The sequence below is a fragment of the Osmia lignaria genome, chromosome 1, assembly GCF_051020975.1.
Source record: "Osmia lignaria lignaria isolate PbOS001 chromosome 1, iyOsmLign1, whole genome shotgun sequence".
NCBI classification, from domain to species: domain Eukaryota; kingdom Metazoa; phylum Arthropoda; class Insecta; order Hymenoptera; family Megachilidae; genus Osmia; species Osmia lignaria.
The window spans coordinates 10000001-10026219 of NC_135032.1; the positions used below are offsets into that span (position 1 = coordinate 10000001).

The 26219-nt window shown below is 37.6% G+C and overlaps 6 protein-coding genes and 1 long non-coding RNA gene across 9 annotated transcripts in view; 4 read left to right on the top strand and 3 right to left on the bottom strand.

Moving 5' to 3' along the window:
• Positions 1-4134, bottom strand: part of Atf3 (Activating transcription factor 3) — an 18858-nt gene extending 14724 nt beyond the window's left edge. For both annotated transcript variants that reach the window (XM_034328622.2, XM_034328621.2), the window contains exon 1: positions 4030-4134. The gene's annotated coding sequence lies outside the window, so the exon portion shown is untranslated. The remainder of the gene's footprint in view (positions 1-4029) is intronic.
• Positions 4135-4799: 665 nt separating this feature from the next.
• AlkB (alpha-ketoglutarate-dependent dioxygenase AlkB) lies at positions 4800-6436 on the top strand. 2 transcript variants are annotated; one of them, XM_034328620.2, is made up of 3 exons: positions 4800-4914; positions 5502-5758; positions 5826-6436. In XM_034328620.2, exons 1-3 carry the CDS (start codon positions 4906-4908, stop codon positions 6400-6402), a joined length of 843 nt encoding a protein of 280 aa, XP_034184511.1. In that variant the 5' UTR covers positions 4800-4905; the 3' UTR covers positions 6403-6436. The 2 variants fall into 2 exon arrangements, with proteins under 2 accessions (XP_034184511.1, XP_034184510.1); XM_034328619.2 differs by lacking the exon at positions 4800-4914 and adding an exon at positions 5282-5439.
• Positions 6437-6824: 388 nt separating this feature from the next.
• On the bottom strand, positions 6825-7561 carry LOC143305315 (uncharacterized). The gene is made up of 3 exons (XR_013062200.1): positions 7419-7561; positions 7022-7273; positions 6825-6962 (listed from the first exon to the last, which is right to left on the bottom strand). It is a non-coding gene; the product is annotated as an uncharacterized LOC143305315 (long non-coding RNA).
• Vha36-1 (V-type proton ATPase subunit Vha36-1) lies at positions 7438-8859 on the top strand. The gene is made up of 4 exons (XM_034328624.2): positions 7438-7575; positions 7845-7962; positions 8052-8537; positions 8614-8859. The coding sequence occupies exons 1-4, from the start codon at positions 7535-7537 to the stop codon at positions 8704-8706; spliced, it is 738 nt and encodes a 245-aa protein (XP_034184515.1). The 5' UTR covers positions 7438-7534; the 3' UTR covers positions 8707-8859.
• A 155-nt stretch (positions 8860-9014) lies between these two features.
• Positions 9015-11680, top strand: LOC117606307 (arylalkylamine N-acetyltransferase 1). Its single transcript, XM_034328625.2, has 3 exons — positions 9015-9783; positions 9942-10211; positions 10718-11680. The coding sequence occupies exons 1-3, from the start codon at positions 9571-9573 to the stop codon at positions 10874-10876; spliced, it is 642 nt and encodes a 213-aa protein (XP_034184516.1). The 5' UTR covers positions 9015-9570; the 3' UTR covers positions 10877-11680.
• Positions 11681-11724: 44 nt separating this feature from the next.
• LOC117606303 (cytoplasmic 60S subunit biogenesis factor ZNF622) lies at positions 11725-15442 on the bottom strand. The gene is made up of 2 exons (XM_034328618.2): positions 12467-15442; positions 11725-12394 (listed from the first exon to the last, which is right to left on the bottom strand). The coding sequence occupies exons 1-2, from the start codon at positions 13152-13154 to the stop codon at positions 11916-11918; spliced, it is 1167 nt and encodes a 388-aa protein (XP_034184509.1). The 5' UTR covers positions 13155-15442; the 3' UTR covers positions 11725-11915.
• Positions 15443-23000: 7558 nt separating this feature from the next.
• eIF5 (eukaryotic translation initiation factor 5) lies at positions 23001-25643 on the top strand. Its single transcript, XM_034328617.2, has 4 exons — positions 23001-23141; positions 23225-24710; positions 24788-24973; positions 25058-25643. The coding sequence occupies exons 2-4, from the start codon at positions 23655-23657 to the stop codon at positions 25181-25183; spliced, it is 1368 nt and encodes a 455-aa protein (XP_034184508.1). The 5' UTR covers positions 23001-23141; positions 23225-23654; the 3' UTR covers positions 25184-25643.
• The last annotated feature ends 576 nt before the right edge of the window (positions 25644-26219 follow it).

The window sequence follows — 26219 nt, forward strand, 5'->3', positions numbered from 1 at the left end:
AAAAAAGAAGTGGTAATAAAAGACGAGGGCAAACATAATCGTACGTGTTTAATGAACATTGAGGAATATATCAAGTGTTAATTTATGCGAATCCTTGCATTAAAAAACCATCGTTATGCTAATTGAACAGCACAATTATTAAATGAGAAAATGCTACCCCCCCAGTTGACACGAATTCCAATTTAAAAAGAAAAAAACGGAACAATTACTTTTTGCCGCGAGAAACCTTTTAAATCGCCATAATAATTTCATTTCCATACTTTTAACATATCGTTAAACGTTCGCAGATATTTCATATTTGGCCTTGTGCTGTCACGATACCGGTGGAAATTGTGTTCAAAAACCTTCGTTAACAAACGTGTGCAAGTACTGCAATTCTTAATTTTATAATGTTTTATTTGTGCTTTGAGGACTGAATTTTAATTTGATAGATGGAAACTTGAAAATTGGGGAAATTAGAAGCTAGGAAATTTGGGAAATTGGAACTTGGGAATATAGAAATTGAAAACTTGGGACTTGGGAAATCAGGGAAATTCGAAACTTGGGGCAATTATGAAACCAGGGAAATAGGAACTTAGAAAAATTGAAAAATTTTAAATTTCGAAATTTGGAAACTTAGATGCTTGGAAACCTAATTGAAAAAAGAAATTTAACAAGATAAACTGATCCCACTTGAAATCGTAACTGTTGTTCGCGCGCAAATTCATCCTATCACCATTTCTCTACGATGCAGATTAGCATTTTAAATTCAATCGGTACATTGACGCCCTTGAACAATAATGGCCTCCCCCACCATTTCTTTTTTCCCGTCCGCCTCTCACTCTTTCACCGTGACAACTTGCAAATCCAGTTATATCATCTCTCGACTTTGTAATCAGCTGTGAGCAAGAAGGTGCTCTCCTCTTTCCCTATCCATAAGTACATAAACTACTCCTTTCGAGTTTCAGCTCACCGATAAATCAATCGAAAGCGAGCTTTTATCCGCGCCACTATTTTCCCTCGATCGCGGTAAATTCAATTAACACGTTGACTGACACGGAGCTCATTACTGATTGATATCATAAGAAGTTCTATATAATTAAAACGAGGTGTAAAAATGAAATCTATGAATAGTAATGCCATTGTACCCATAACGTGGAATAGAAAACTGAATAATTAAATGATCGTATCTTTAATAAGTGCGTTGACTATCAAAGGGGTAAGCAGTGATTGGTATCAAAAGAAATTTATGGAATAATTAAAATTTCAAGTTTTAAGCTTTGAATATTTGATACTTGGAATTTGGAATTTAGAATGTTTCAAATTTCAGACTTGCAGTTGCGAATATTTGAAACTTAGAATTTGCAATTTAGAACTTAAAATTCCAAATATTTGCAATATGAAATATACATAACTTAGCATCTGAAATTTCGAAATACGCATTTGTAAAACTCTTCGTAAATTCTACCAAGGAAGGTGGAAATGAAAGAAGAAAGATTCGATGAAAGCGAGATAAAGCAGCAAAAGTATTCATTCGACTAGTTGCAATATTTGACGGCCTTCGGTATTATGGAAATGCGCACGCTATCTGACACGCGTGCAGATCCTGTATGGGCGAGTTTCGAAGCCGTAGACGATCTAAGAAATTAAATGTCAGTAAGGTCACGGTCGCGAAGGAGCGAGGAATCTTTGCCGACCTATCGGAGATAATTACTGGAAACTGTCGCGATAATGCGTTCGAATCTCTAAAGATTTCTTCCTTTTGCTAATTCCTTGTTCACCATGGAATTGGATTTTCTCGGCGAACACTTAATCCCATCAATTTCGAAGCGGGAGATTTTGAAAGTAGCGTGGGTGGATAATCCCGAAAGTGATTAAATTAAATTACGTTCGTTGTGAATATCTTGAAAGGCAACGATAGAAATCTAAATCCCAAAGAAAAAATGTTAACGATAAGAAACTATTGAAAATAGAAACAAAAAAAAAAGAAAAGATAGCAATGTACGAAAAGGTATGCCGATGTTACGTTGTCCAACCTTGCAACTAATTATCACACCCAGCGGGACTGCACCTTGAGAAGATTGGCACGTTTGCATAGCGAATGCAAAGATAAGATTATTATTGTATAATGGTTATCAGCCGCGGAGGAAGTTTACAAATGAAAGTAAACATTTAAGCTTCATGATCTCGCGAATCTCTTTTTCTCTCACTCTGTATATTCAATTTTCGACGATGAAATTTGTTTCGAAAATTATTTGCATAATTCTCCTTCGCTTCTTATTCAATTACTTTCGAACTAAAGTACAGTGGCGAATGATAAAGAATTTTAAATAAGCACTTATGCCTGATGCACTCTTGCAATTGTTTTTTTAATAATAATAAATATGAGGCGTTTGAAAATCGAATAAAATAAAATTCCAATAATTTAATTAGAAAATCATATTTCAGTTGAACAAAATTTTAATTAAACGCCAAATGTTTGTGCAGCGTTTATTTTTAACCAATTATGTATATTGATTATTGCATCCCAACGCAAACATATAATTGTTGTCGCAACGATAACGTAGCTACATAGGTAACAAGGAATCGTTGGTAACTATTTATCGACATACGAATCGGGAATTGACAAGGAAGACATGTTTTCAAAATCAATTCATATTCATATTCAGCCGCGAACTATAGAATCGATAGATCGTATCGTAAACCCTGGGACCAATGTTCACTTCGAGATTTACCATCGTCGATAAACAACGTCGGTAATATTTTTTTTATCATTACGAGGAAGGAAATGAATTTCCAAAAAAGTTCAATCGAATACTATTACGTTCCCACGCGAATAGTTTATTTTTCCACCGCATTTCTAGTAAACATTAAGTCGTTCATAATAAACATACTCCACGTTTAAACCACCGTAATATGAGGTTTTATGATTACGGTTATTTGTGATCCTACTTAACTCCACTTTACATGCCAATATAAACATTATACTTTCGTTCGTATACACATACGCAGAATTAACCTTACACGTTGCATTGTACTCGAAAGTTTACAAGGATAAAATGCATGTAAAGAACACGAGTGTTTAGTTTTAAATGTTCAGCATTGTGCAATCAACAACATTGGTACCGTGTGAGGATGCTATATAGTCTTTTACTAGATCCGTGACAATGTTGCCAATGTTCTGTTTCGCTATATTTAAGGTTCCCCACTTGCAACCGAATGTTCTTTGTGACATCCTCAGGTGTCATGAACCATTCGAGGAGCAATTACTATTTTACATAGCAGCAAATTGGTAAAAAGGGAAAAGATTTTTCGTGAATTTTTATTTCGACAACTTTGCTGCACCTCTTATCGCGTGAACGCGGTAACCGATGCTCGATCCTATGGCTAACTTCATATTTAAGAAAACACATTCGATACACGAACGATAGCGGGATTTTTCACGCTACGTTAAATCGAATGCGAGATAAATAGAAAAAATAAAATATAACTGTTTTGTCGATGGAGAAGAAAAAATGATAAAAATGTAACAAAAATCGAGAGACAAGTGTCGTTTTATCGGACAATGTACACATTTAGTGAAGTAACGGCGCATTTAACATATTCTTCTCTCGATTCTTGCCGTAATAATGCAACATATTCGTAATAAAGCTCCACTCGGTTGGTCGCATGACCTTGAATAACCGCGAACTCGATTTTCGAGATATTCGATTGTACAAACTATTATCGATACTTTTGACATCTGTATTAATCGATAATCTATCAAAAGTAGTTGTATTCGTGAAAGTAATTAATATAAAAATGATACAAACGACCGTATTACCAAAAATCAATAAAGAAGTGTCACAAAGTTCGTAATCTAAACTAGTATTTGTCTGAAGGTACTTGACAAGTTAATCTACGAAAGGGTTCTAATGAAATTCCTGTTATAACCTCGATACCCTTTAATACACCCTCGAACTATATTACAAGAATAGCGACTCGACCTACAAAGAGCTTTATCACGTGCAGAGAAGACGGTTGTTTTAGGTGCGTGTACGGGGGTCCTACCTTTTTAGTTGCGAACAACAACACAGCGTCCCGATACGCCCTACACCGTCCACCTCCGTCGGCTGCCGGCGCACGACTGTGGATAATTCGCGGTTGCGACCGGCCTAGATATATACGGGCTATTTTTAGCAACTGTCGTCACTGGGAACGGATGCGATTGGCTGACAGTGGCGTGGCAGTGATCCATGATTGGTCTATCTCGCGAATACGCCGCGAGTACTGGTGCAGGCCTGGCTTACGACTGGGCGCGACTCGCGGGCACGACATTTGTTGACATGAAACTGTCAGAGAATACGCGCTCCCTTAATGTGCCGGCATTTGAGTAGTGTTAGAGTACCTATGTCCATACTTTCCATCCCTTTCCCTCGTTTTCGGTATTGCTCACATGTAAAAGATACTGCCATATTGACTATTCCCTTCCGCGTTAATTTTCACCCTATTTTCAATTAAAAAATGATTTTATTTTTTACTTATAAAAGAAACAGGCAATTGAAGAATATAAATTAAGATTTCAACTTACTAATTGGAGCAAGGTTCGTTCTTATGGACACAAACGAACAATCGTTCGCGACCAGGGTGGGTGGGTGGAATTTATGGAGAATAGAAGCGATGGTAATGAACGATTATTAACGCGGTGCGCGCTATTAATTTGCTCGAAGCTTTCGAAAAACCTTGAAGGCGGGTGGCGTGCCTCTCTTCGGCTCTATGAAATCATAGATTTCCCGGCAATGTTATTATGCGAAAATTACGCTCTAAAATTAGTCACAGTCCATTACCGTGTGCGTACGGTACCGGTACAAAGAGAGAGAAAAAAACGTTTCGAACTGTGACTTTTTCGATACGTATCTAGCTATTAGCGTTTGCGATGATGATATTATGCAAATTGTAAGTGAATTGAATAATCGTAATGCACAATGCGCTGTTTACGTGTCCACTCATCGATTGCTTTTACGGCGTAAAATCGTAGATTGTACACTCTTAGTCACATGTCACATCATAGATTCATCTCTGATCAATTTACCTTTGTGTTAGTTAAGATGCGTCGTAGAAACATTTTTTTATGAAAAATTCAGGAAAAGTTCGAGGCCGACAATTAACGACGATACCGTCTATACTTTCGATTGTCATACACGGTGAACCGGGTCAAAATGACATTCTTATTCAAACATGTGAAGCATTTAATCGTATCTTGCATAGAAATCTGCGTTAAAATCTACTTTCAAATTGCATGGATTCAACCAACGGGTATAGTAGCGACGTCTATTGATTTGCGCGCGCATTATTATCAATAATGGCGTCGTCCATGATTCGAAAATGATGTTCAGAAATAGTTTTAAATATTACAAAAGTCGAAAGCCATTTCCCGACTTGAAAGATGTAATCGATTTAAACAATCCAAAATGTAGCAGAGTATGTAATCAATTGCAGAATTTATACGTATTTCATAAATGAAACGTTTCGATGCTTTTCAGGTTATCGGTTTTAGAGGAAAATTGTTGAACACAGAATCTGAACATGAAGTAGGATTAAAACCAGTTAGAGATTGGAAAGTTTTTGAATTTGTAGATATTCCGGGACTTATCATTATAAAAAATCCATTTAACAATAGCGCACAACGGTATTGGATTATTCAGGCTTTAAAATATTACTCAAGAAAACCATCCAAATTAAATTTGGATGCGCATGATCTTTTAAAAGAGGATGAACTTTGGTGGGATGTATGTTTTGGGTAAGATATGGATGTATCCATATAAATCATAGTATTGGTGATCTATAAATTTATCATATTATTGCAGACAATCTAAAAGAGCTAAACAATTAATACCAAAATTAAGATGGGCAACATTGGGATATCATCACAATTGGGAAACAAAATTATATTCTGAAACAAATAAAACAGAAATGCCTGCTGATTTGTCATTATTGGCTTCAGTTTTGGCACAAAGTTTAGGATATATGAATTTTAAAGCTGAAGCAGCAATAGTTAATTATTATAGAATGAACTCTACCTTAGGTGGTCATGTTGATCAGTCTGAAATTGATACTGATGCACCTTTGATCTCTATAAGTTTTGGTCAGACTGCAGTATTTTTAATTGGGGGACTTACACAAGATGAAGAAGCTGATGCTATGTATTTGCAAAGTGGAGATGTACTAATAATGTCTGGAAGCTCGCGTTTAAGGTACCATGGAGTGCCAAAAATTTTACCAGTTAACAATGCACCATGGGATGATGAAGAAGCAAATGATAATAATCAATATTGTAAATGGGATCAAGAGGACTGGAACAAAGCAAAAACTTATATTTCAGAAGCTAGAGTGAATATGACTGTGAGACAAGTATTAAAACCTGGACAGTTAACTGTATCATAAAATATTGTACAAAGTTTCCTTGTATAGTTTTATTAAAAATACTTATATCAATTACATTGGTATAATATACTCGTATTTTTCTTAAATTAGCTGTCAATTCACATTGGCCATAGAAGCTGCAGTATAAGATATATAAAATATTTTTATCTTATTGAATGGTTTCTGTTTAATACCAAGTAACCCATTCACTAATACTAGTTAATAAGAAACTTAAATTTCATTATCCAGCATGTCTTCTTCTATAATTTGGCTTGCAAGATTATTTTGAAACACGGTTAAAATATTTAAAAAGTCCCATGCAATTGCTGCCATTTTTAGTATGAAATCTTGTGATTGTGACATGTATTTTTCTTTAATTTGATTGATTACTTCACATTTATTGTCATAGCTATTTGGAGTTGTACAAGATTCTGGTACTATTAGGGGTTTGTATGGTCTAAGTAGAATATTTGTGGCATCATGAATTGCCTTATTTAAAATAAAATTTTTGGAGATGTCTGTTGTGTTAATCATGTTTTTAATAAATTAATGGCAACGTATTAAAAGAGAAAGATATGAATCTGTAACAATTTTTATTTATTTAGTATTAATATTATATATAATTTAAATATACACAAACCTATTTTTAAAAACAGCTAATATTCATTCTCTTCACGACGTCTTCATAAGCTTTTCTTATTATTCCAGGCTGCCAGCAACTTCCACAAGGACTATGCGGATTGACAGCGGACACTTCTATTCTGAACGTGTTCTTTGACTCGTTATCAGTAATGCAAAAACAACGGCCTTCTTTTATTAATCGTTGTGTAAAACAAGTTTTCATTTCTTCAAAGGAGGAGGATGCTTTATTCTTTTCTGCCATGGAGTATTACTAAAATTTTATGTTTAATTTCTGTTACTTCATTTTACTAGTGTGTTGAATTTATAATCATAATTTTTTGAATTTAATAATCGGGTGTTGCGTATGGAATAAGTAGTGTTAATATTGGTACATTTGGTTCAATTGTTCTATATACCTGGCGTATTTTTAAAATCCCGCGCTCTGTTACGTACTGCGCCAGTTATCTTAAAACTTCCGGTCCCGCAAGTCAGCTGATCAATCTCATTCCTGTCTGCTTGATAGATCATAGCTATGTCTGGGAAGGATAAACTTGCAATTTTCCCCTCTCGGGGGTGAGTATTTCATCTATAAATTGTTCAGACCCGTTTCACTTGTTATTAGACTTTGTTCTTCATTTATTTTATAAAAATTATAAGTTTCACCAGGTTATTCGGAGTTTTCATCAAATGGGTGTAACCCCTTAATTTGTTTTTCACCATTTAAACTATGATACTCTTTATCCGTTTTATTAAATTAATTCTTTGTGATAATCGTGTACAATTAAGTACTTAAGTGGTTTCAAAATAATGTGAAATTCTAACATATATATATCTTTTTCCAGAGCACAAATGTTAATGAAGTCTCGTTTACAAGGAGCACAAAAAGGTCATGGTTTGTTGAAAAAGAAAGCAGATGCATTGCAAATGCGGTTTAGGATGATTTTGGGTAAAATCATTGAGGTATAAATATTGATTGTATATTTATAAACCGTATACCTTGTTATATACCTTGCTGCTATAATGTTTCTATATATTTCCTTCATGATTAGACGAAAACCTTGATGGGAGAAGTAATGAAAGAGGCAGCATTTTCATTAGCCGAAGCAAAATTTGCAACTGGAGACTTTAATCAAGTAGTTCTGCAGGATGTGACAAAGGCACAGATTAAAATTCGTTCCAAGAAAGATAATGTAGCTGGTGTTAATCTTCCAGTATTCGAATCATATCAGGATGGCACAGATACTTATGAATTAGCAGGTTTGGCAAGAGGTGGTCAACAATTGTCAAAATTGAAGAAGAATTATCAGAAAGCAGTCAAGCTTTTAGTAGAATTAGCATCTCTACAGACAAGTTTTGTAACTTTGGATGAAGTTATTAAAATCACGAATCGTCGTGTGAATGCTATTGAACATGTTATCATTCCAAGAATTGAAAGAACTCTTGCTTATATAATATCAGAACTGGATGAATTGGAAAGAGAAGAATTCTATCGGTTAAAGAAGATTCAAGATAAAAAGAAAATAGCTAAAGCTAAGGTAGAATTTGAAATTTAACAGGTGGTATATTTATTGTATAATCCAAATTTTTAACAATGTTTTACTTACTTTTCAGCTTGAGGTAATTAGAGCTGAAATGAAAGCTGCAGACCGTGAGTCGGATTATGCCAATATGCTTGACGAAGGTGACGATGACCTTTTATTCTAAACACTGTAAATAATTTGTTTCCACACTCTGAAGTATTAAAAAAGTATGTTTTGATTCTGAACGAATGTGTAAAGCGCGAATCTAATGAAGTATGATAAAACCGTTCAATCCTTTCATGAAATTCGTCAGACAATATATATTATGTTACCAACACATGGTTGTTATGACGTTGCTAATATTTTTTAATTATATTACTTATGCAACACGTCATATAAAAATTAGTGCTATATAGTGATCGAAAGATGTTAATAATACATTCTGTTAGACACACATCAGTGCAGTGATTTGAAATTTGCTGAAACTGTATTGTGTATAAATGCACTCAAAAGTACTTGTATTATTACTCTGTGAATAAGGGTACCCTTCAACGCGAATAATTTGCGGTAAATGTAACGTCGTGGGAGATTATAGAATCAAATATTTAGCAAAAATTTACGAATAATAAACATGTACATACATATATTTAATCTAATGCTTATATTCTTCTGGAACCAACAACATTACATTCCTTTATTTTCATTATAAAACATCTATTTATTACATGATGTTCATACATCATTACTCTCCATCAAAGCATAAATTTATGCTCATTTTTTACCGATGCATTTCATCTTCGATACACCCACACGTTCATGAGTTTTCATGTCTCTGGTGATAGCTACAGATACCATTAGGGCATGTATCGCGTATCCTGCGATGGGAATAATTAAGAAGAACACATAATTGTAGCTAGTAAATTTCTTGAACTGGGTCAATCAATATGTGGAACTTTTCCCATATGAGCCAACTCACCCTACTAAGGGTGGTGCGCGCGTGGAAAATCCTTTCAGTGCGCGGAAAATTCGTGCCGTGACCATCCCAAAGATGTCGTCTGATCATTTAACAGTTGTGAAAGTTCCAGAAAATCGCTTCGAGGATGCGATACATCATTTGAAATGGAATTTCTTTTCTGATGAACCATTGAATCACGCGGTAGGACTATGTGAGAAAGGGGAGAGCCAGTTCGAGCTGGAAAGACACTGCCAGCTGACTTTGAAACAGGGATACTCGAGGATGCTGGTGGATCAAAATGGGACGGTAGGTTGAATCGAAGAAAATCAAAATTATTTTATTTTTTCTCTTCAAGAAATTTATCTTGTATACTGTTAACTCTTTATCGACGAGCGAATATTTTTTTATGATTTATGGACCTTGAAGATTAAGTTCATTGTCGATCATAAGAACTGTCCCACCAGATAGCTGGTATGGCTTTGAATGGTATCCTGAAGAAAGGAGAACGGGAAGAGGCTGAACGTCGACTCGCCGAATTGAACGACGAAAAATTCAAAACAATTTTCGGTCTTCTTTACAAAGTTAACGAGAAAATTAATCTCTTTTCCAAATACAATGTCGAAGAGCTGTTCGAGTGTCGAATCCTCAGCGTGGACGAGAACTTCCGTGGGAGGGGTTTGGCGAACGTTCTAATGGCAGATAGTATAGAAATAGCAAGAAATGCCGGCTTTAAGGTAATCTGATCGTAATCATGAAATTTTAAAAAAATATTTAACGATTCATTCTATATTATAAATGTTGAAGCATGCATAAGATATTTCTATCGTTTATCATCTCCTAGCTACGCCCTAGGGCGTACATGGAAGCTTCTTTTAATTGTGCAGCACATTTTGAAATTTCAATTATAATTTGCAAACATATATGTGTATTCAAAATAATATTTTACATATAAGATTACAAAATAAATTATTTCTTTGACAGCATACGATTCTATGTGTAGCACGATATGTTGGAATAAATGTGACCACTCGAAGTTCACATTTTGTTTTTGTTTCAGCATGTTCTTCGATTAATATGCATGGGATGATTTTCGTTTATCAAGATGTAATTTCAATGCACTCGTTACTTTCTCGAGAGGTATTTTTGCACGCAGTGTACTTCGTACGAATTGTATGTAAACGTTTGAGTGTAAAACCAATTATCCTTAAACGATTTATTTAAATGATTAATGTATTTACAGGTGTTCAAGGCCGACGCAACGGGAATGTATTCGCAGAAAGTTTGCTTGAAACATGGTTTTCAGGTGGAGGCTGAAATTTTGTACTCAGATCTTGATGAATCGATCAGACCGGCTCCACCCCATCAAGCTCTAAAGCTGATGGTAAAAATATTAAATTAAATTACAGAACAAAACGAAATTTAATGTTATAAATCTTCGGTAAACAAAAGAATTTTACGAATGAAGAGTAGTGTATACTATGTGTATCGTTGTGTGACAATAACAGGTCTCTAATGTGTATGTTTCTCTTAAAGATGCATTTACAAAGTACTTGTATCTATAGAGGGTGGGCCGCGTGTTTCTCTTAAAAAGTATTACAAATTCGAAACATCGGTCACCGCCCATTATCTGTGTTCCAAATAACGTATCTTTATTAAAACATTCGAGTCGACAAATGCAAGAACGAAGATCTATTTAACGTTTCGTTCATTGGACATTTGTTCTGCAATTTGTTGATTCAAAATGAATTATCGAAGTCAGTTGCTCTGGTTAACGTGATAAAAAAAAAAAAAAATTATGTCTTCGTGTATGTCATAAGGGAATAACAGCGTATATCGTTCGACAATAGAAATGTGATGGAAAATAAAAATCATGTGTCAAATGTTGTACATTGACATTTGTTAATTCTTATATAGATTCTACAGTTTGCTGGTGGTAAATTGAAAGTATATCGTATACACGCATGGTACACAATTTTTTACGTTTTCGATTGTGTACAATGTTTTTTTATAGCCGTCAGAAAAGCGCAGAAACACGGATCGTTTCTTACCCCGTGTATAACGATTTATCGAAAACGATGAATTAGCTTATGGCTACAGGAATTACTCGGTGATGGGTCCATATGAGTATAACGTAAAAGTTACAAGAAATATTATTTTTGTTGGTGTCACATATTATGAAAATATATTACAACTTATTTTGTAAAACTATCCATCAAATAAATATTACAATTTATAATGACTAAAGCCTCATAACATATGTCCTTCTAACAGATTTCATATTTAAATCATATTAAACGTGGATTCTTAAATAAGTACAATTTTATTTGAACAATAAATGTATAAATATGCGATACAATAAGCATATCTAACAATTAATTTCTCATAAAGATTTAAGAAGGAATGCAGTCTTGCAACAATATTAATACACATAATAATATCTAGAAATTAACTTGAGGTCTAAAGTGTTTCTGTAATTTATTTGCCTTGAACTGCAATTGCGTAGAGTACTTGGCCTGTATCCTTTGCATATATCTGATATCTCTGACTTTCTTTATAACAACTTCTCTCTGTGTTTCTGTCCATCCAAGGGCTTTATATTGTGATAATACTTTGTGTAATTTTTTACTCTTTGAGATTGCAAGTGCTCTGTTTGGATTCAAGTTCTGCTTATAATATCTTAGCAAAGATCTATGACCAATAACATTTCCTGATGGTAACACAAGTTGGAAATCATTATCATCTAATTCTGGTATTTCAACTTCTGCATTTGGATCAGCAGTTTCTGCATCAGGATAGCTTGAAGAATAATCATAAAATTCTGCATATTCTAAGAGTGCATCTCCTTCATGTAACATCTTACAATGACCTTTGTCAATCATGTGTGCTCTAGCAGCTACAGCACTTTGAAAGTTTCTTCCTGTTAATTCATGAAATACATGTGATTTATTTGCTAATTGTCATATAAGCATAAAATAATAAATGTGCTTACCTGTATCATTACACCAAATGCACATGTATCCTGCAAAAATCTTTTCTCCAAGATATATAAGTAATCCTTTAATATTAGTGCAATACTCAGGATCTGGCACAAAAAATGAATGTGCAATGGTCATATGTCTCAGATTCCGGATCAAAGATCTACTATGATGATTGCAAAACAAGCAATTATTATTTGTTACTGGATTCTCAGTGTCTTCAACCCATTCATCAGAATCTACAGACTCAATATCAGAATCTACTTCCATATCTTTAATTGATTGTTTACTGGTGCTGCTAGAACTTTCTTCATTTGTATCTTTGTTAATCACAGAATTAGGTGGAAGACTAGCATCAGCATCTGTATCTACTATTTCATTCGCATTTTCAGAAGACATATTCTGCTTTGCATATTTTTCCTTGTGCTTCTTTGAGAGTAAATGATTTTCATATTGGTTTTTTGTATTGAACATTTTTTTTCTGCATATCTTACAGCTTGTTGTTCCTTCTTCTTTTTGTTGATCATCTTTAGCCCTCTGTGCGATCACTCTTTTTTGAAATTCTTCTACAGTAACAGGAGGTATGTCAGCTACTTTTCTTTTCAGATTATATCTGTGCCAGTCTGATTTATAATGCTGCCTTTGTATTTCTAAATCTTTAAACGCGACACGGCATGTGATACAAGTGAATGGAGAAGTCATTTTTAAATTATACTTCTATCATGAATATTGCTATTTATATTTAATATAAGAAATATATACATATGACGGGAACTGTAGCACGACCTCACGTGTGGAACAGTGTGGAACTACTTTTGAACACTAAGGTTATGTTCGGATCATTGCATTGCACTGACTGGAAGGTTAGGTTACCAGTTACACAATTGTCGCAATACTAGTGTTAATCATTACTGTTAATATTGCGCCAGAATGTGTAAAAGGAAAAATGTATATATATCTTCGAGTTAATTCATTTTTATGTTGCACAGTATTTTACCTTGGCAACGTTTTATTTAATCATAAACTATAAATCTATGATTAGATAAGACAACTATGCTACGTTTTTTTTTTAGACAAACTGAAAGTAACGAACACAAATTTTTCTCAATTGCCTTTTTATTCTGTATAAATTTGTACACGTTTACAGTTGTAAGATAATATTTCAGTGATAAGTATTAATAAAATTCTTATCGTTGTAACGAATCGCAAAAATTACATTGCATCATCGTCAGTGATATCGTTGAGTCACGTGACGATTTAGCAAAAAAAGACCACTCTAAAAAGTTAGGGGCGTCGCTATCATCGCAGGGAGTCGCAAGTCATGTTTACGACCCTGGTTTCTTCGAGCATATGCAGTTGTATTCAGGCAGTAGCCGTCTCAGAAGCCGGAACGTTTCGTGTGCACGTCGCAAGCTGAAAACGTTACGTACAGCACGTAAAGCGAGAGAATTTGGAAGAAAATAGTAATTCGACGACAGGGATACTTGTCATCGAGCTGAAGAATCAGCAAGGAAGCTGAAGCATCGGCACGGTGTCACGTCGACGCGATCAACCGATTTCTCGACCGACGTTTGTAGGACGACATCGTAGAAAGACGTAAAACGAGACACTGGGGTGCACCCGACAGGGCGATCCATCTGTCTCGATACACCCACGAACACCCGTTCAATTTTCACGCTAGAAGGCGGCCGTCCAGCAGGGCGATACCATTTTATATGACTTTTCTTCGACGCCAAGGTGAGTGGAACCAGGGCATGGTAGCGACGGCGACGTCCTATCTGGTATCATTTGGTTGCTTCCGACGCTAATTTTAGCGACCAGCCATTTTGGACACGAGAACATACACGATCCACGAGCGGCTCATTTCTATGGAAATGAACATTTTCTTCATCTTTTCACGCATTTACGTTCCTTCATTGGTATGTTACGTTTCCCTTTCTCTTTTCCATGTTACTTCGTTCGTTGCTTCTATTTCCGCTACGTAACGATGGATCGATATTGCTTTTCGAATTATTGAACGAATCGAGAACGGCTGCTTTGTCGGCCGAGTGAACCGCGAGATTGCGATAACGTTCATGTAATGTGATGTTTCGATGAATCATGCTTTTTTTCCCGGCGATTATGGAAAATAAGTGAAATGAAGCCACATATAATGTAGAAACGATCGAATCGAGGTAACGATATTAACATTTTATTCAATGGTAGTGAGAGTTTATTAAAATGTTTCATAAGTAGGAATTAAAAAAATCGGGTTTGACGGTAATTTCCGAATTTCGTGTAAAATGCAACGTCATTTATCGATTAGTAATTACAATAAATCGATTGTTTCGTCGAGAAAAAGTCGTTTCTTTAAATTGATCGACTGGCATCCATTTAAATTATCGATAAAATGAATAGATCCACATCCGTCGACTATCGAATTTCGATTATACGCAATATTGTTATTATATCGACTTGCCTGGTGATGTGTTATTTGTATGCGAATCATCAGCTTTGTACATTTATCTTATTTTTCAAAAGGAAGTTGTTACATCAAATGCTTACGGACCGAATCAATTGGAGCGTGGATTGAGTGTTTCTTAAAATAGAATAGAAATGTAAATTGTTTTGTTGAATTAGCATATTTGTGTCAGCAGAATTGAATGATGAAAATTTTTTTCGTTTTTAAATGTGTTTCACAGATTGCGTTAAATATTGATTAATTAAACATTTATGTTATCTTATTTCGAAATTACATTCCACCCATCTTTTTTTATTTATATTATTTATTCCTGTCATTTAATGCTTCAATAATTAATAACAACCTTGAATAGTTATATATGTTAAGCAGATCGCACCTGCTCGTGTTATCTAGCAAACTTAACCTGTAATCGAACTAGTAGCCATGATCAACGAAACTTTCTATTTTCATTTTTCCCGGGTAACCGGAAGTGGTACTTACGCTCACGGAAAACAAAAACTATTTAAGAAAACAATTTATTCATAATGATTTTTAATGTATATATAATTTGTTGTTAAGAAAATTTTAAAAACAAAATAATTTAAAATTCAAATAATTAATTCTTAGATAACCAATTTGCGTCGTTTCTCTCGATTATCGAATTAGTTACAACGATTCAATTTATTCATTTATTTACGTTGTTACAAACAATCGTTATCGCGACTTGTTTCGAAATCGAATTGAAACGCAACGAAATTGATTTGGCGTAAGACGCAAAAGGTTAACTCGTAATTCGAATCGTGTAGCTTTCTCGCAGTGCATACGACATATTTACGTTTCGATCCATTGACCCGGCTCCAGTAGGAACTAGTATTTAATTAGCGATTCAACCTTACTTTCTCGCAAATATTTTACCATTCGAAAGTACATCAATCCTCGAATTCAAAATAAAAATTTTCTCTCTATAAGCTTTTAACAAAACTTGTAAATTAAAATCTCTGCGCCGGAACACGTGTTCTATCTTGTTAGAATCTTCCATCATCGTGAAGATGAAACTGTTCGATTTCGAAACAGAGATTCTTCGAAGAGTCTCGTGTAATCCGACCTTTCGCTCCCTTCGCGTACTCTCTTATTTTTTCCATTTATCGTGTGGCTTAAGATGGCCCGCTCTCTGACCCTTAAGCATGCATAGCAGCAGCTCGATAGCGATGCAAAATAATACATCTTAATCGTCTGCTTATACTCGCCGTTTCACAAACGGTCCGCGATTAGATGATCAATTTTAGGTTACGTCTTTTATTAAATCAGAGATTTAATCACTCTCTTCTTTGGTTTTATTAATAATTTAATTGAGAAGTTCCTAGTTCCAGAAAAGGAAACAGAAAGTGTAACCTTGCAATCAGATTGTAGTAAACGGTGCAAAAATAGTTCACATATAAGTACCGCGCACCGGAAGTTCCGTGTGAACGGTGAAGTTAGCCTAGAGTTGCGATTCATTGCGTCATTTTCGGGGATACTCGAAATTGTTGAGTCGCATGGATCGATTAATACGCATTTATTTTATTTTAGATATTTTTCTTTTAAAAAAACAAAAGGAAAGAATTACTGATCAATGTTTATATAAAGTTGGGTATAAAAGAAGTAGAAATTTTTCCCTTCTATATTTTCTATGATATCAAGAATATTTTTTCGATACTGTTAAATATTGTATCATCAATGCGTAACACGTGTAACGTTTCGGGTAACGTATCACACTTGAGCACGAAAGGAGTGCAGCAGCATTTGCATAAACAGTCGCATGCAGTGTTATCGGGTTAAATCTGTCTCACTCGCAATATGTCTTTTTCACGATGCATCGCGTACGATCTAGCCTTGCCCGAAAGGTATCAGCACGCCATAAAAGATCGATCCTGGCTAGAGAATGCATAATGCATACGATTCGTGCCTGGCTCTCCAGATAATAACCCCCCTAAAATGCATAAACGTGATCTGTTGCGCGCGAACCGACGATATTTTCATCGTGCCACTGACATTAAACTTGACTCGGTAATAACAATGCTTCTTTAAAGATAACGCGAACCCCGTTTACCCTGTGAGATAACGCGAACTGCCCCCCTTTTTCGGGGGCACCGAAATGGTTTACTTGGAAAATTGAAAAATTGGTATCTGGGAAAATTGGCATTTGAGAAATGGGGAAATTGGAATATTTGAAATTGGCATTTGGGAGATTAAAAAATTGAAAGCTTAAATATTGCCACCTGAAAAATTGGCAAATAGGAAATTGAAAATCAGAAAAATTCCTTTAGTAATTAACACATTCACCACCACTTCATTTATTTGATGTTACGTTCTTTAAGCAGAGGGTGTTGAATTAAATAACTTTCTATGAAAAGTGTATACATTTTTCCATGATAAATGCGATTCAAATCGCAACAAAGAGCAAGAATAAACGGGCTGTTTATTCAACAGAGTACAATGCATTTCCGTATTGCGAATGTTGACAAGGACGCGATCGGTCGGTTGACAGAGCACATTAGTCCTGATCAGACTGTTCCTTCGATCAATACGAGGAACAACTATTATTTCGTTCTACGCAAGAGGGTGTTTCTATCGCTAGGATCACTGAAATACAATCCTCCATACATTCTCATAATGAAATCTTAATAGCTACTTAACGAGTTCATTCTGTGATCAAGACAGTGTGGAAATTTTTTATTCTATAAATTTATTTAATCTGACTCACTTGATCAAATATCCAGATTATTGTTCCAGTTTGTGAAACACTCGTAACATATATTTTTCTACAAAACCTGACACGTTTTCGCACAAAATTTCACCTGACCAACGTTATTTTTCATTTTAACAAAAATATACAATTATCATCTTTCATGATCTACCCACTCGAGATTGCAATCAGTAGATTGCAGATAATTAAGAAATCCTGAGCTGCATGGAATAAATCAGTATAGCACAGAAAATCTGAGAAACGTGGCGAATAAAACGAGCAAGTTTGCATAAACTTCCGCATACAATGTGTCAGGCAATTTTGTGTCTAACAACATGTCGGTAATTAACATTTCCTTCTACGAGGAAGAAGATCCATCGTGTACGCGGTAATTAGGCTTACCTAGAGAATCGTTGCTGCACACCAGCACAATACAAATTCCACGTGTAGTAGTACATTATACTCGAATCAAGTCGTTCCATTTATCATTCCACTTTACTCGAGAACAAGATCGCACTATACAGCTGTCCTTGTGGCAGAATCTAATCTAACATCTCATCCATTAGAAAAAACGTGGTATCGTTCGAACGATCTAATCGATTCTTTCTTAATGAAATGCTGAAACCTCCGTGCATCGTTTAAAAATCACTTCGTAGTGCTGTTTTCCTCAAGTACGATACAGAAAGGAACATAGTCTCTAAACGTGTTATCGATCATCGAGAGTTTCAAAGGAAACGACGGGTGAATTGATCCTCAGAACTCGGACCCTCGGAAGACTGCTGCAACCTGATCTAAATCTCGGTCCACCGTTCTGATAAAATGATTCTATCATCGTTCGTTCCGGCCTACTCAATCTTCTGCTTAATGAGAGGAGCATACCGACGCATAAGACGGTTCCAGTTAGTTCTACGAAATTAAAGCGGTACACACAGGTCCTCGAAACGAAAGATTATCAAAATCAGACTTCACTCGATCAATTTTCATTTGATACTCCAGTTAGTTCTAAAGAAGAGAAGACTATCACCACCCTCTATCTAAGTTCTCCAGAATGAAAAATTACAAAACCTCTACACCCACGGAATCCCACGACCTGGGCAATCTTCATCACCTAGAGACACCCTCCAGGAGCACACGGGCACCCATAATGGTTTCTATATACTAATCACTAGTAACCTCTGCAATGATTTCCAGGATACTTCAACGAAACTTGGATCTACCTTAATCCCGACCTAACCCACACCTGGTGCACCTTTCGGTGGACGTGCGAGCGGATAGTAGGATCCTGGCGCAGCGTGCGCCAGTGCTCGTGCCGCGAGACCGGTCAAGTCTGACCTTGCCCGAAGTCCGTGCGCTAACCGTAACCAGAAATTCCACGTCGACGTTCTTTACGTCCGGATCGGGCCAAGTGCCGATCAATATACGGCGTATCCTCGCGCTGAGGACGCTTGCGCGAGCGGCGAGCCGCGGGGTAGGCTGATCCGGGACCCGAGGGCCACGCACGACCAAGAGGAGACCTCCAGTTACGGCAGCCGGCAGAGAGTCGCTCGTCCACAGCCGTACCGTACGCAATCCGTCGTGTCCGTAACGTGCCGAGTTTTAAAAAGTCCGTAGGCCGCGATCAGCGACTCGTTCGAATAATAATAATTTGAAAATATAAATAAAGACCCAGAGGAACCGGCCGGATTCTCTTCCTCGATCCAAACTCTGCCGGCCTAGGCGTGAGTCTCGAGGAAGACGTGTAGGGACACAAAGAGCATCAGCAGCTGCAGCCACGGTCGCAAATCACGACTTATGCGTCTGTACCGAGCAGGTAAAGATCCGACTAGCGTGCTACGCCTCTGCATCGCTCGATAAGGACACTCCTGGGGTATACGTTCCTCTGGAAGAATCTCTGGAGACCTAGTTCGTTCCGAGACTCGGTGGTCAAAGTGATCGAGAGATTCTTCGAGGTGTCCTATGATGGTCACCGCAAGGTGCAGTTGTGCCGGATTCTTCCTGGTCGATGATGGTATCCGTGATAATTAGCTATCGCTACTGGTAGCCACTGGTGCGATGGGATTTTTCTTCCGATCTTTGCTCTTCTTTTATTCGTAAATTGACTTCGTTGCACATCATTTCTTTCGTCATTTTTATTTGATTTTCCTCAGGGTGGATTTCGTTCGGTACCCGCTTTCTTCTACCTCGCTGTCTCTTCCTCTTGAGAGCGTAACGATCATTGACGTGGCCTCTTTGCGCATCGTGACACAGTGCAGTGTGACCGTGTGCACCGGCACCCTGGTTCTTCAATCGAACCACGCTGTCACAGTTAGCCAAGGGTGGGCGATGAGTGACCGGTCGTCGGTAATCTCTTATCGTATCTTCAACTTTATCTGGGAGTGGTTTCGCTGTGGAACTTTTGATAAGGCGATACAAATCGCTTGAAATTCTTTCGCTTTTGCGAGAAAATCGAATCCCTAGTTCTAGAACTATTCCACGCGTCTGGAAAGTTCCATGGGTTATGGGGTTACAGGTAGCCCAGAAATCGAAGGATCGATTTCTAAGTCGCGGAACGAGAACGAGTGAATATTTTTATCAACCTCTTTCGATATCGAATGATCTTCGTTCAACTGATAAGCCTGGGGATAAATAATCGCCATCGGGAAGGGTGCCGATCGAAGAAACTGGGTGAACTCCCTTAAACCGTTTCTCGTGACGTATTGAAATATTTTCCCTTCTCTTTGATTCCACGAAGTTTCACATAGTTGCATAGATCGTTTAACACCGATAAACGCTTATTGTTGCACCGTTCTGATCGATCCCTCCTCGAATAAATAACAATTTCACGGTACGTAGCCTCCGTTGCTTTACTCTGCATTGTTTCGCGTTGCGTGTACCATCCATGACCCACGCTTGCTAATTAGAGTATACGATTTTAAAGCAGCATTTCTATGCTTCGGTAGGTGTTTCATATTTTCAAGTGGAACGTTTTAAAATAGTCCGCCGATGTGTGACAAAGTTTCGGCTTTAAAATAACTCTGGGTCAACGTCGATCCGCTAGAAAATTCCTGCTTTACTATCATCGAATATTTTATTCGTTGGTTCATAAGTTCCTCCGTGGGTCACTCAGGTGACCCACGCTCCTTCAAAATACATATCCCTTAAAAATCCTTCTTTCCAATTTTAATAAAATTAATTTTCTCCAAAGAAAAAGCTCGATGGCGAATTGGAGAAAAAATTCAATTACGTCGTGGCGTTCGAGAACACCTTGTTAATTACACTTTATTCTAAGTCCCTGTTAGCATATCGACGAAGGCACGCTATCACGGAACGTCGTACGGAATTCCAGCGATTTAGATTCACCGTGTACACGTGAAAGTTCTCTTTCCAACGGGAATGGATCGGATCGATGCACCGCTCTAGCGCTCGAACTTCTGCTGCATTGATAAACCATTAATCGTTACGGAATATCGGGGCTAGAATTCTATGCCGTCATTTTACACCGCGTGCCAGACGTTGGAACGGTTTCGTGCACGTGAGAACGCGAACACCTTGATACTTTAGATAGGTGCTGCATCGAACGTTAATTAGCATCGGGTGACGCAGATTTTTCTTCAGATTATCAAAATAAATATTTAATAAATTCGCACAAAGTTTCCAACTTTCTCCTCGATGACCAGTAACTTTCATTGTAAATAAATTATACAAACACTTTGACCTTTGTATAAATTCTAACGTACTTCTTTGTTAGTAAAGTTTCTTTTAAAAAATTCAAATCCACTGTTTTCCAGCCCCCTTTCAACCGAGTTCATCGACCAGATCAATTCTTTTTCTCTCTTAGCGTATACAGCGGTACGATAGACGATCTAGAAATAAACTCGTGCCTACTTTTGTTGTTAATCGTGTACGGTGTTTAATCAGAACAATTTACGCGATTCGGTTACGTTTACCGATCGCAGCACGAAACGGCATTGCGCGAGCGTATTACACCGGAAGCGGATTATGCTGTGTTTTTACATAATAGGATTTCGTCGTCCTATCGGGACCGATGCAACCCCGCCCAGGTCGATAAAATCCTAGAAAAATATGCTTCGATATTTCATTCCTCGCCGACGTTATCTAGAAAGGATAACGATGAAACTATGATAGATGCTTTTTTCCTTTTTATTTAAAAAATAAAGCGATCTCTTTTCACGGTGTCTTTTTTCAATTCTATAAAACGTTCGAGGTATCAATTCGCGGTAGCGCGGATATCGCCTCTGTCTGCTTGCATTCGATATATACGCCGACCGGAAGTGTGCGTTCATAGCATAGCGAACCCTGTCTGGCTTCGCGTTGGGAATTAACGTGATGATATTACGGCTAATACACGGTATCAATTGTTGACGCATCAGTTTCTTGTTTTCCGATCAATGGGTACCCGTGTCAACACGGATTCGAGGGATCCGCGAGAGGAGGAAATTAATTCCATTTAACACCGCTATTCTGTTAGATTATTTAAAAATAAAAAAATTAATTAAAATTCATGGATGATCCGATCGACTTCCTCTCTATCTCTCATCATTTGTCTCTGGGGTTCGTTTGTTTTATTCCCGTGGCTCGGTAAATGAATTCGCGTCGCATCGTTTCCGGTAGTGATACCCAGTTTTCCCCGGCAGCCAAGTCCTCGTGTGACTTTCGCTATCATGATTTTCGAATGGTCAGTCTCCTCCAAACACCGGCTGGATGATCGTTAGTAATCGAGATAAATGAAACCGCGCATCAGGCTAAATTTTCATGAACACGAGAACAGACAATCCACAGCCGACAACGAACCTAGAAATAAAATGAGCCAGCTGCATGATCGAGCAGGAGAACCCTGAACAAACTTATCATTCCCTGATGGTCCCAGTCTGCGAACGTTTTTAGCAGGTCCTCCTTAAAGAAAGCTCTTAGAATCATCCAGCTGTGAATGGACACAACAGGCAGTTACAAAAGAAAATCATTAGATCTCAAGACTAGTATGTCTGGGTTCCTCTGTTTGAGATGATTTCGCTGGTTGAATATAGGTTTGTGGAGTTCAACTTTAAATGAACTTGATTCAATTTTTTGGCTATCAGTGAACAGTGGGATTTTATAACAATTAAATTTTGTTAGGATTCAGGTTTTTCTGCCAAGTATGACTTCATTTGGTAAGGAAGAAATGTATTAGAATGTGATTAACGGTTGTTTGTCTGATTCCAGGAACATCCAGGATATCATCCAGAGGGAAAGGATCGGTGTACAGCAAAGGCGGCGGTAGTAGGACACTGTCCAAGCGACATTTAAACGGCAACATCATCTCCTTAGGTCGGAGTAACCGTTCGTTACGAGCAACCTGTGAGTTAACCACACCAACCTGGTACCCAGGCTTTCTTAGTGGCACAAGCAACGGACAGGCAGCGTGTATGATCATTGAAGACTATCCCCCTCTGCCCACCAAACCGAGGCAATATTTGCATCAAGATACCACCCAACGATTTCTAAATCATCTGGTCCTGCCTAAACACAGGACCTCAAAATTTTCCAGGTTTGCATCATCCCGATTCATCGCGAACGACAGTATTCCATTTAACCTTGTATCGCTTGATAACAGATACACGGGCTAATCAGAATATTTTCTGATTGTTTTAGTAATAGGCATCGGAAGCTACAGCCGTTCAGAGAAACGTGACTGGCGTCAGTGGATAGTGCGGCACACCTTACCGCAGACAACGAAAATCACCCTGACTCGACACGTAACGAGCTACCATCGGGTAGCCATTGCCTGGCAACGTCGCTGCACAGCAATCAAACTGCCGCTGGGAAACGTGAAAATTAGATCGAGAAGAACGAGGACGAAGACGTTACCTACTTGAACCATCAGGATAACAGTAGCGGCTGAGAAGAATCTAAGAGCAACCACGAGCAAACCAAGAAGAAGCTTCGAACAAATTCCACCCACGATTTTCTGTAACGCGTTCACAACGTCTCGTCATAAGTTGTTGTCGCTTGGAACGAGCCTTAAGTTATCTAGAAGCAAGAGACGGAAACATCAGTCACCATGGCTAGCGTCAACGTTAACCGTAACGTCAGCGATGCGTTTTATCGTTACAAGATGCCGCGTATCCAAGCCAAAGTCGAGGGCAAGGGTAACGGCATCAAGACCGTAATCGTGAACATGGTCGACGTAGCTAAAGCGATCGGAAGACCCGCCACATATCCGACCAAGTATTTTGGCTGCGAGCTCGGTGCTCAAACCCAGTTCGATTTCAAAAACGAAAGATTCATCGTGAACGGTTCCCACGACGCTACAAAATTACAAGATCTCCTCGATGGATTCATTCGAAAATACGTTCTATGCCCGGCATGCGATAATCCGGAAACAGAGCTGATGGTAAGCGCTAAGAAAGGGACCATCTCGCAGGGATGTAAAGCTTGCGGTTACCACGGGCTACTCGAAAGTAATCATAAATTGAATACCTACATCCTGAAGAATCCACCGAGCCTGAATCCCGCCGTTCAAGGCAGCTCGTTGACCGAAGGTAAACGCGGTAAACGTTCGAAACGCGCTAACGGTGACACGACAACCACCACTACCACCGCAACTGCGAACGGTGATCGATCTGGTTCACCTGAGAACGATACAAGCACCACTGACATCGTGGTCGAGGCTCCTGAGAAGATGGCTTCAGAGGACTGTGACGACGACAATTGGGCGGTCGACGTGTCAGAAGAAGCGGTTAGAGCTCGTCTGCAAGACTTGACGGACGGGGCTAAGGGGATGACCATCAGCGACGATCTCGATAAGACTGAAAAGGAGAGGATGGACATGTTTTATAAATTAGTTAAATGTCGTCGCGACGCTGGGCAACTGGACAACCATAAAGAGCTGATAACGGAGGCTGAACGCCTGGAGATCAAGACGAAGGCTCCATTGATATTGGCTGAATTACTTTTCGATCAAAACATTGCTGCTCAAGCGAAGAAATATCGGGTACTTCTGCTACGTTTCACCCACGATGACATCAGGGCACAGAAGTATTTAATCAGAGGAATCGAACAAGTGATAGCCCTCCATAAAGATGCTTTGATGCCAAAAGTACCCGGCATTTTAAAGGTAAAATTAATCATCTTCGTAATGATTTATGTACTATCGTGGTATATATTTATATCGGTAAATTGTTTTAATTGCAGCTCTTCTATGATGTTGATATTTTGGAAGAAAAAGCTTTGTTCGAATGGTCGAATAAAGTGACCAAAAAATATGTATCAAAAGATTTATCTCAAGAAATTCACGATAAAGCTGCACCGTTCCTAACTTGGCTTAAAGAAGCAGAGGAAGAAGATTCTGAATCAGAAGAAGAAGACGATGATCTGGAGGTAAATCTCAACTCTGAACGTTTTCAGTAGTTAATCTGATATATAATGTTTAAATTTAACTAATTTATTAATTTTCTTTTGCAGATTGAATATGATGACAGAGCCAAACAATCACTAAAACCACAACAGCCACCGCCTGTGCAGAAGAAGCCTGCTGTAGTTAATGAAGACTCGGATGATGAGGATGATTTTGATATCGATGCCATTTAAAAAAGATCAAAGATGCTCAGTAGTCGGACCTTAAAAGAAATATGTGTCCGATAAACGATGATTAACGATCATTTTTCACAGGATACAAAGAGTCGCAATGCAATCTCTTATTATATATTATATAGCATTTTCTTATTTTAGGCCAAGAGGTTAATTAATAATGCCATTACATGTATGAGAAATTTTAACTGTTTCCGAGTTAGCAATATTTATCTGTACGGTAATATTTTAATTGTTTTTAATAAGGCGATTATGAATTACCTATATCATTATTCCTAATTATTATTGAGATTTTTAAAACGATCGAAGCTTCTATATTTCGATACCCTATCTCTTTTTAGAAAAAAAAAAGAAATATATTGATAGTTCTCTAATGTTATCGAGAAGTTGGCCTGCTAAAAGCGTTCTCTATTGTATCTATTTACTATTCAAATAATAATTATTCAAATAAATATGGTTTATCGCAAGATGCAGTATTTTTATTTAGTGACCACAGATACGTAAATTCCCAGAGCATTCCCTTCATTCCTGCATTCTTTACATTTCTGCACCACTTACATCTCCACATCCCTTATATCCCTGAAATCTTCATATCTCTGCATCCCTTACATCCGTGAAATCTTTATATCTCTGTATCCCTTACATCTCTGCATCTCTCACATCTCTGGATCTCTTACATCCTTGAATTCTTTGTACCCCTGCATGCTTTACATCTCTACAACCCTTACATCCCTGCATCTCTTACATCCCCGTATCTCTTATATTCTTGCATACTTTACATCTCTGCATCCGTTTCACCCCTACATCTCTTACATCCATGTATTCCCTATATCTCCACAACCAAAATATCCCTGCATTCCCCTCCTCGGAGGCAATTTTTGCGAAAATTTTGGCCCTCTGGCGGCACAAATGCGAACTAAATTCTCGATGTTTGATCAGCGCCCCCTGGTGTCAGAAAAAGGAACTAAAGCATGCTGAAATTTTGGCCCTCTGGCGGCAAAAATGCAAACTAAATTATCGATGTTTGATCAGCGCC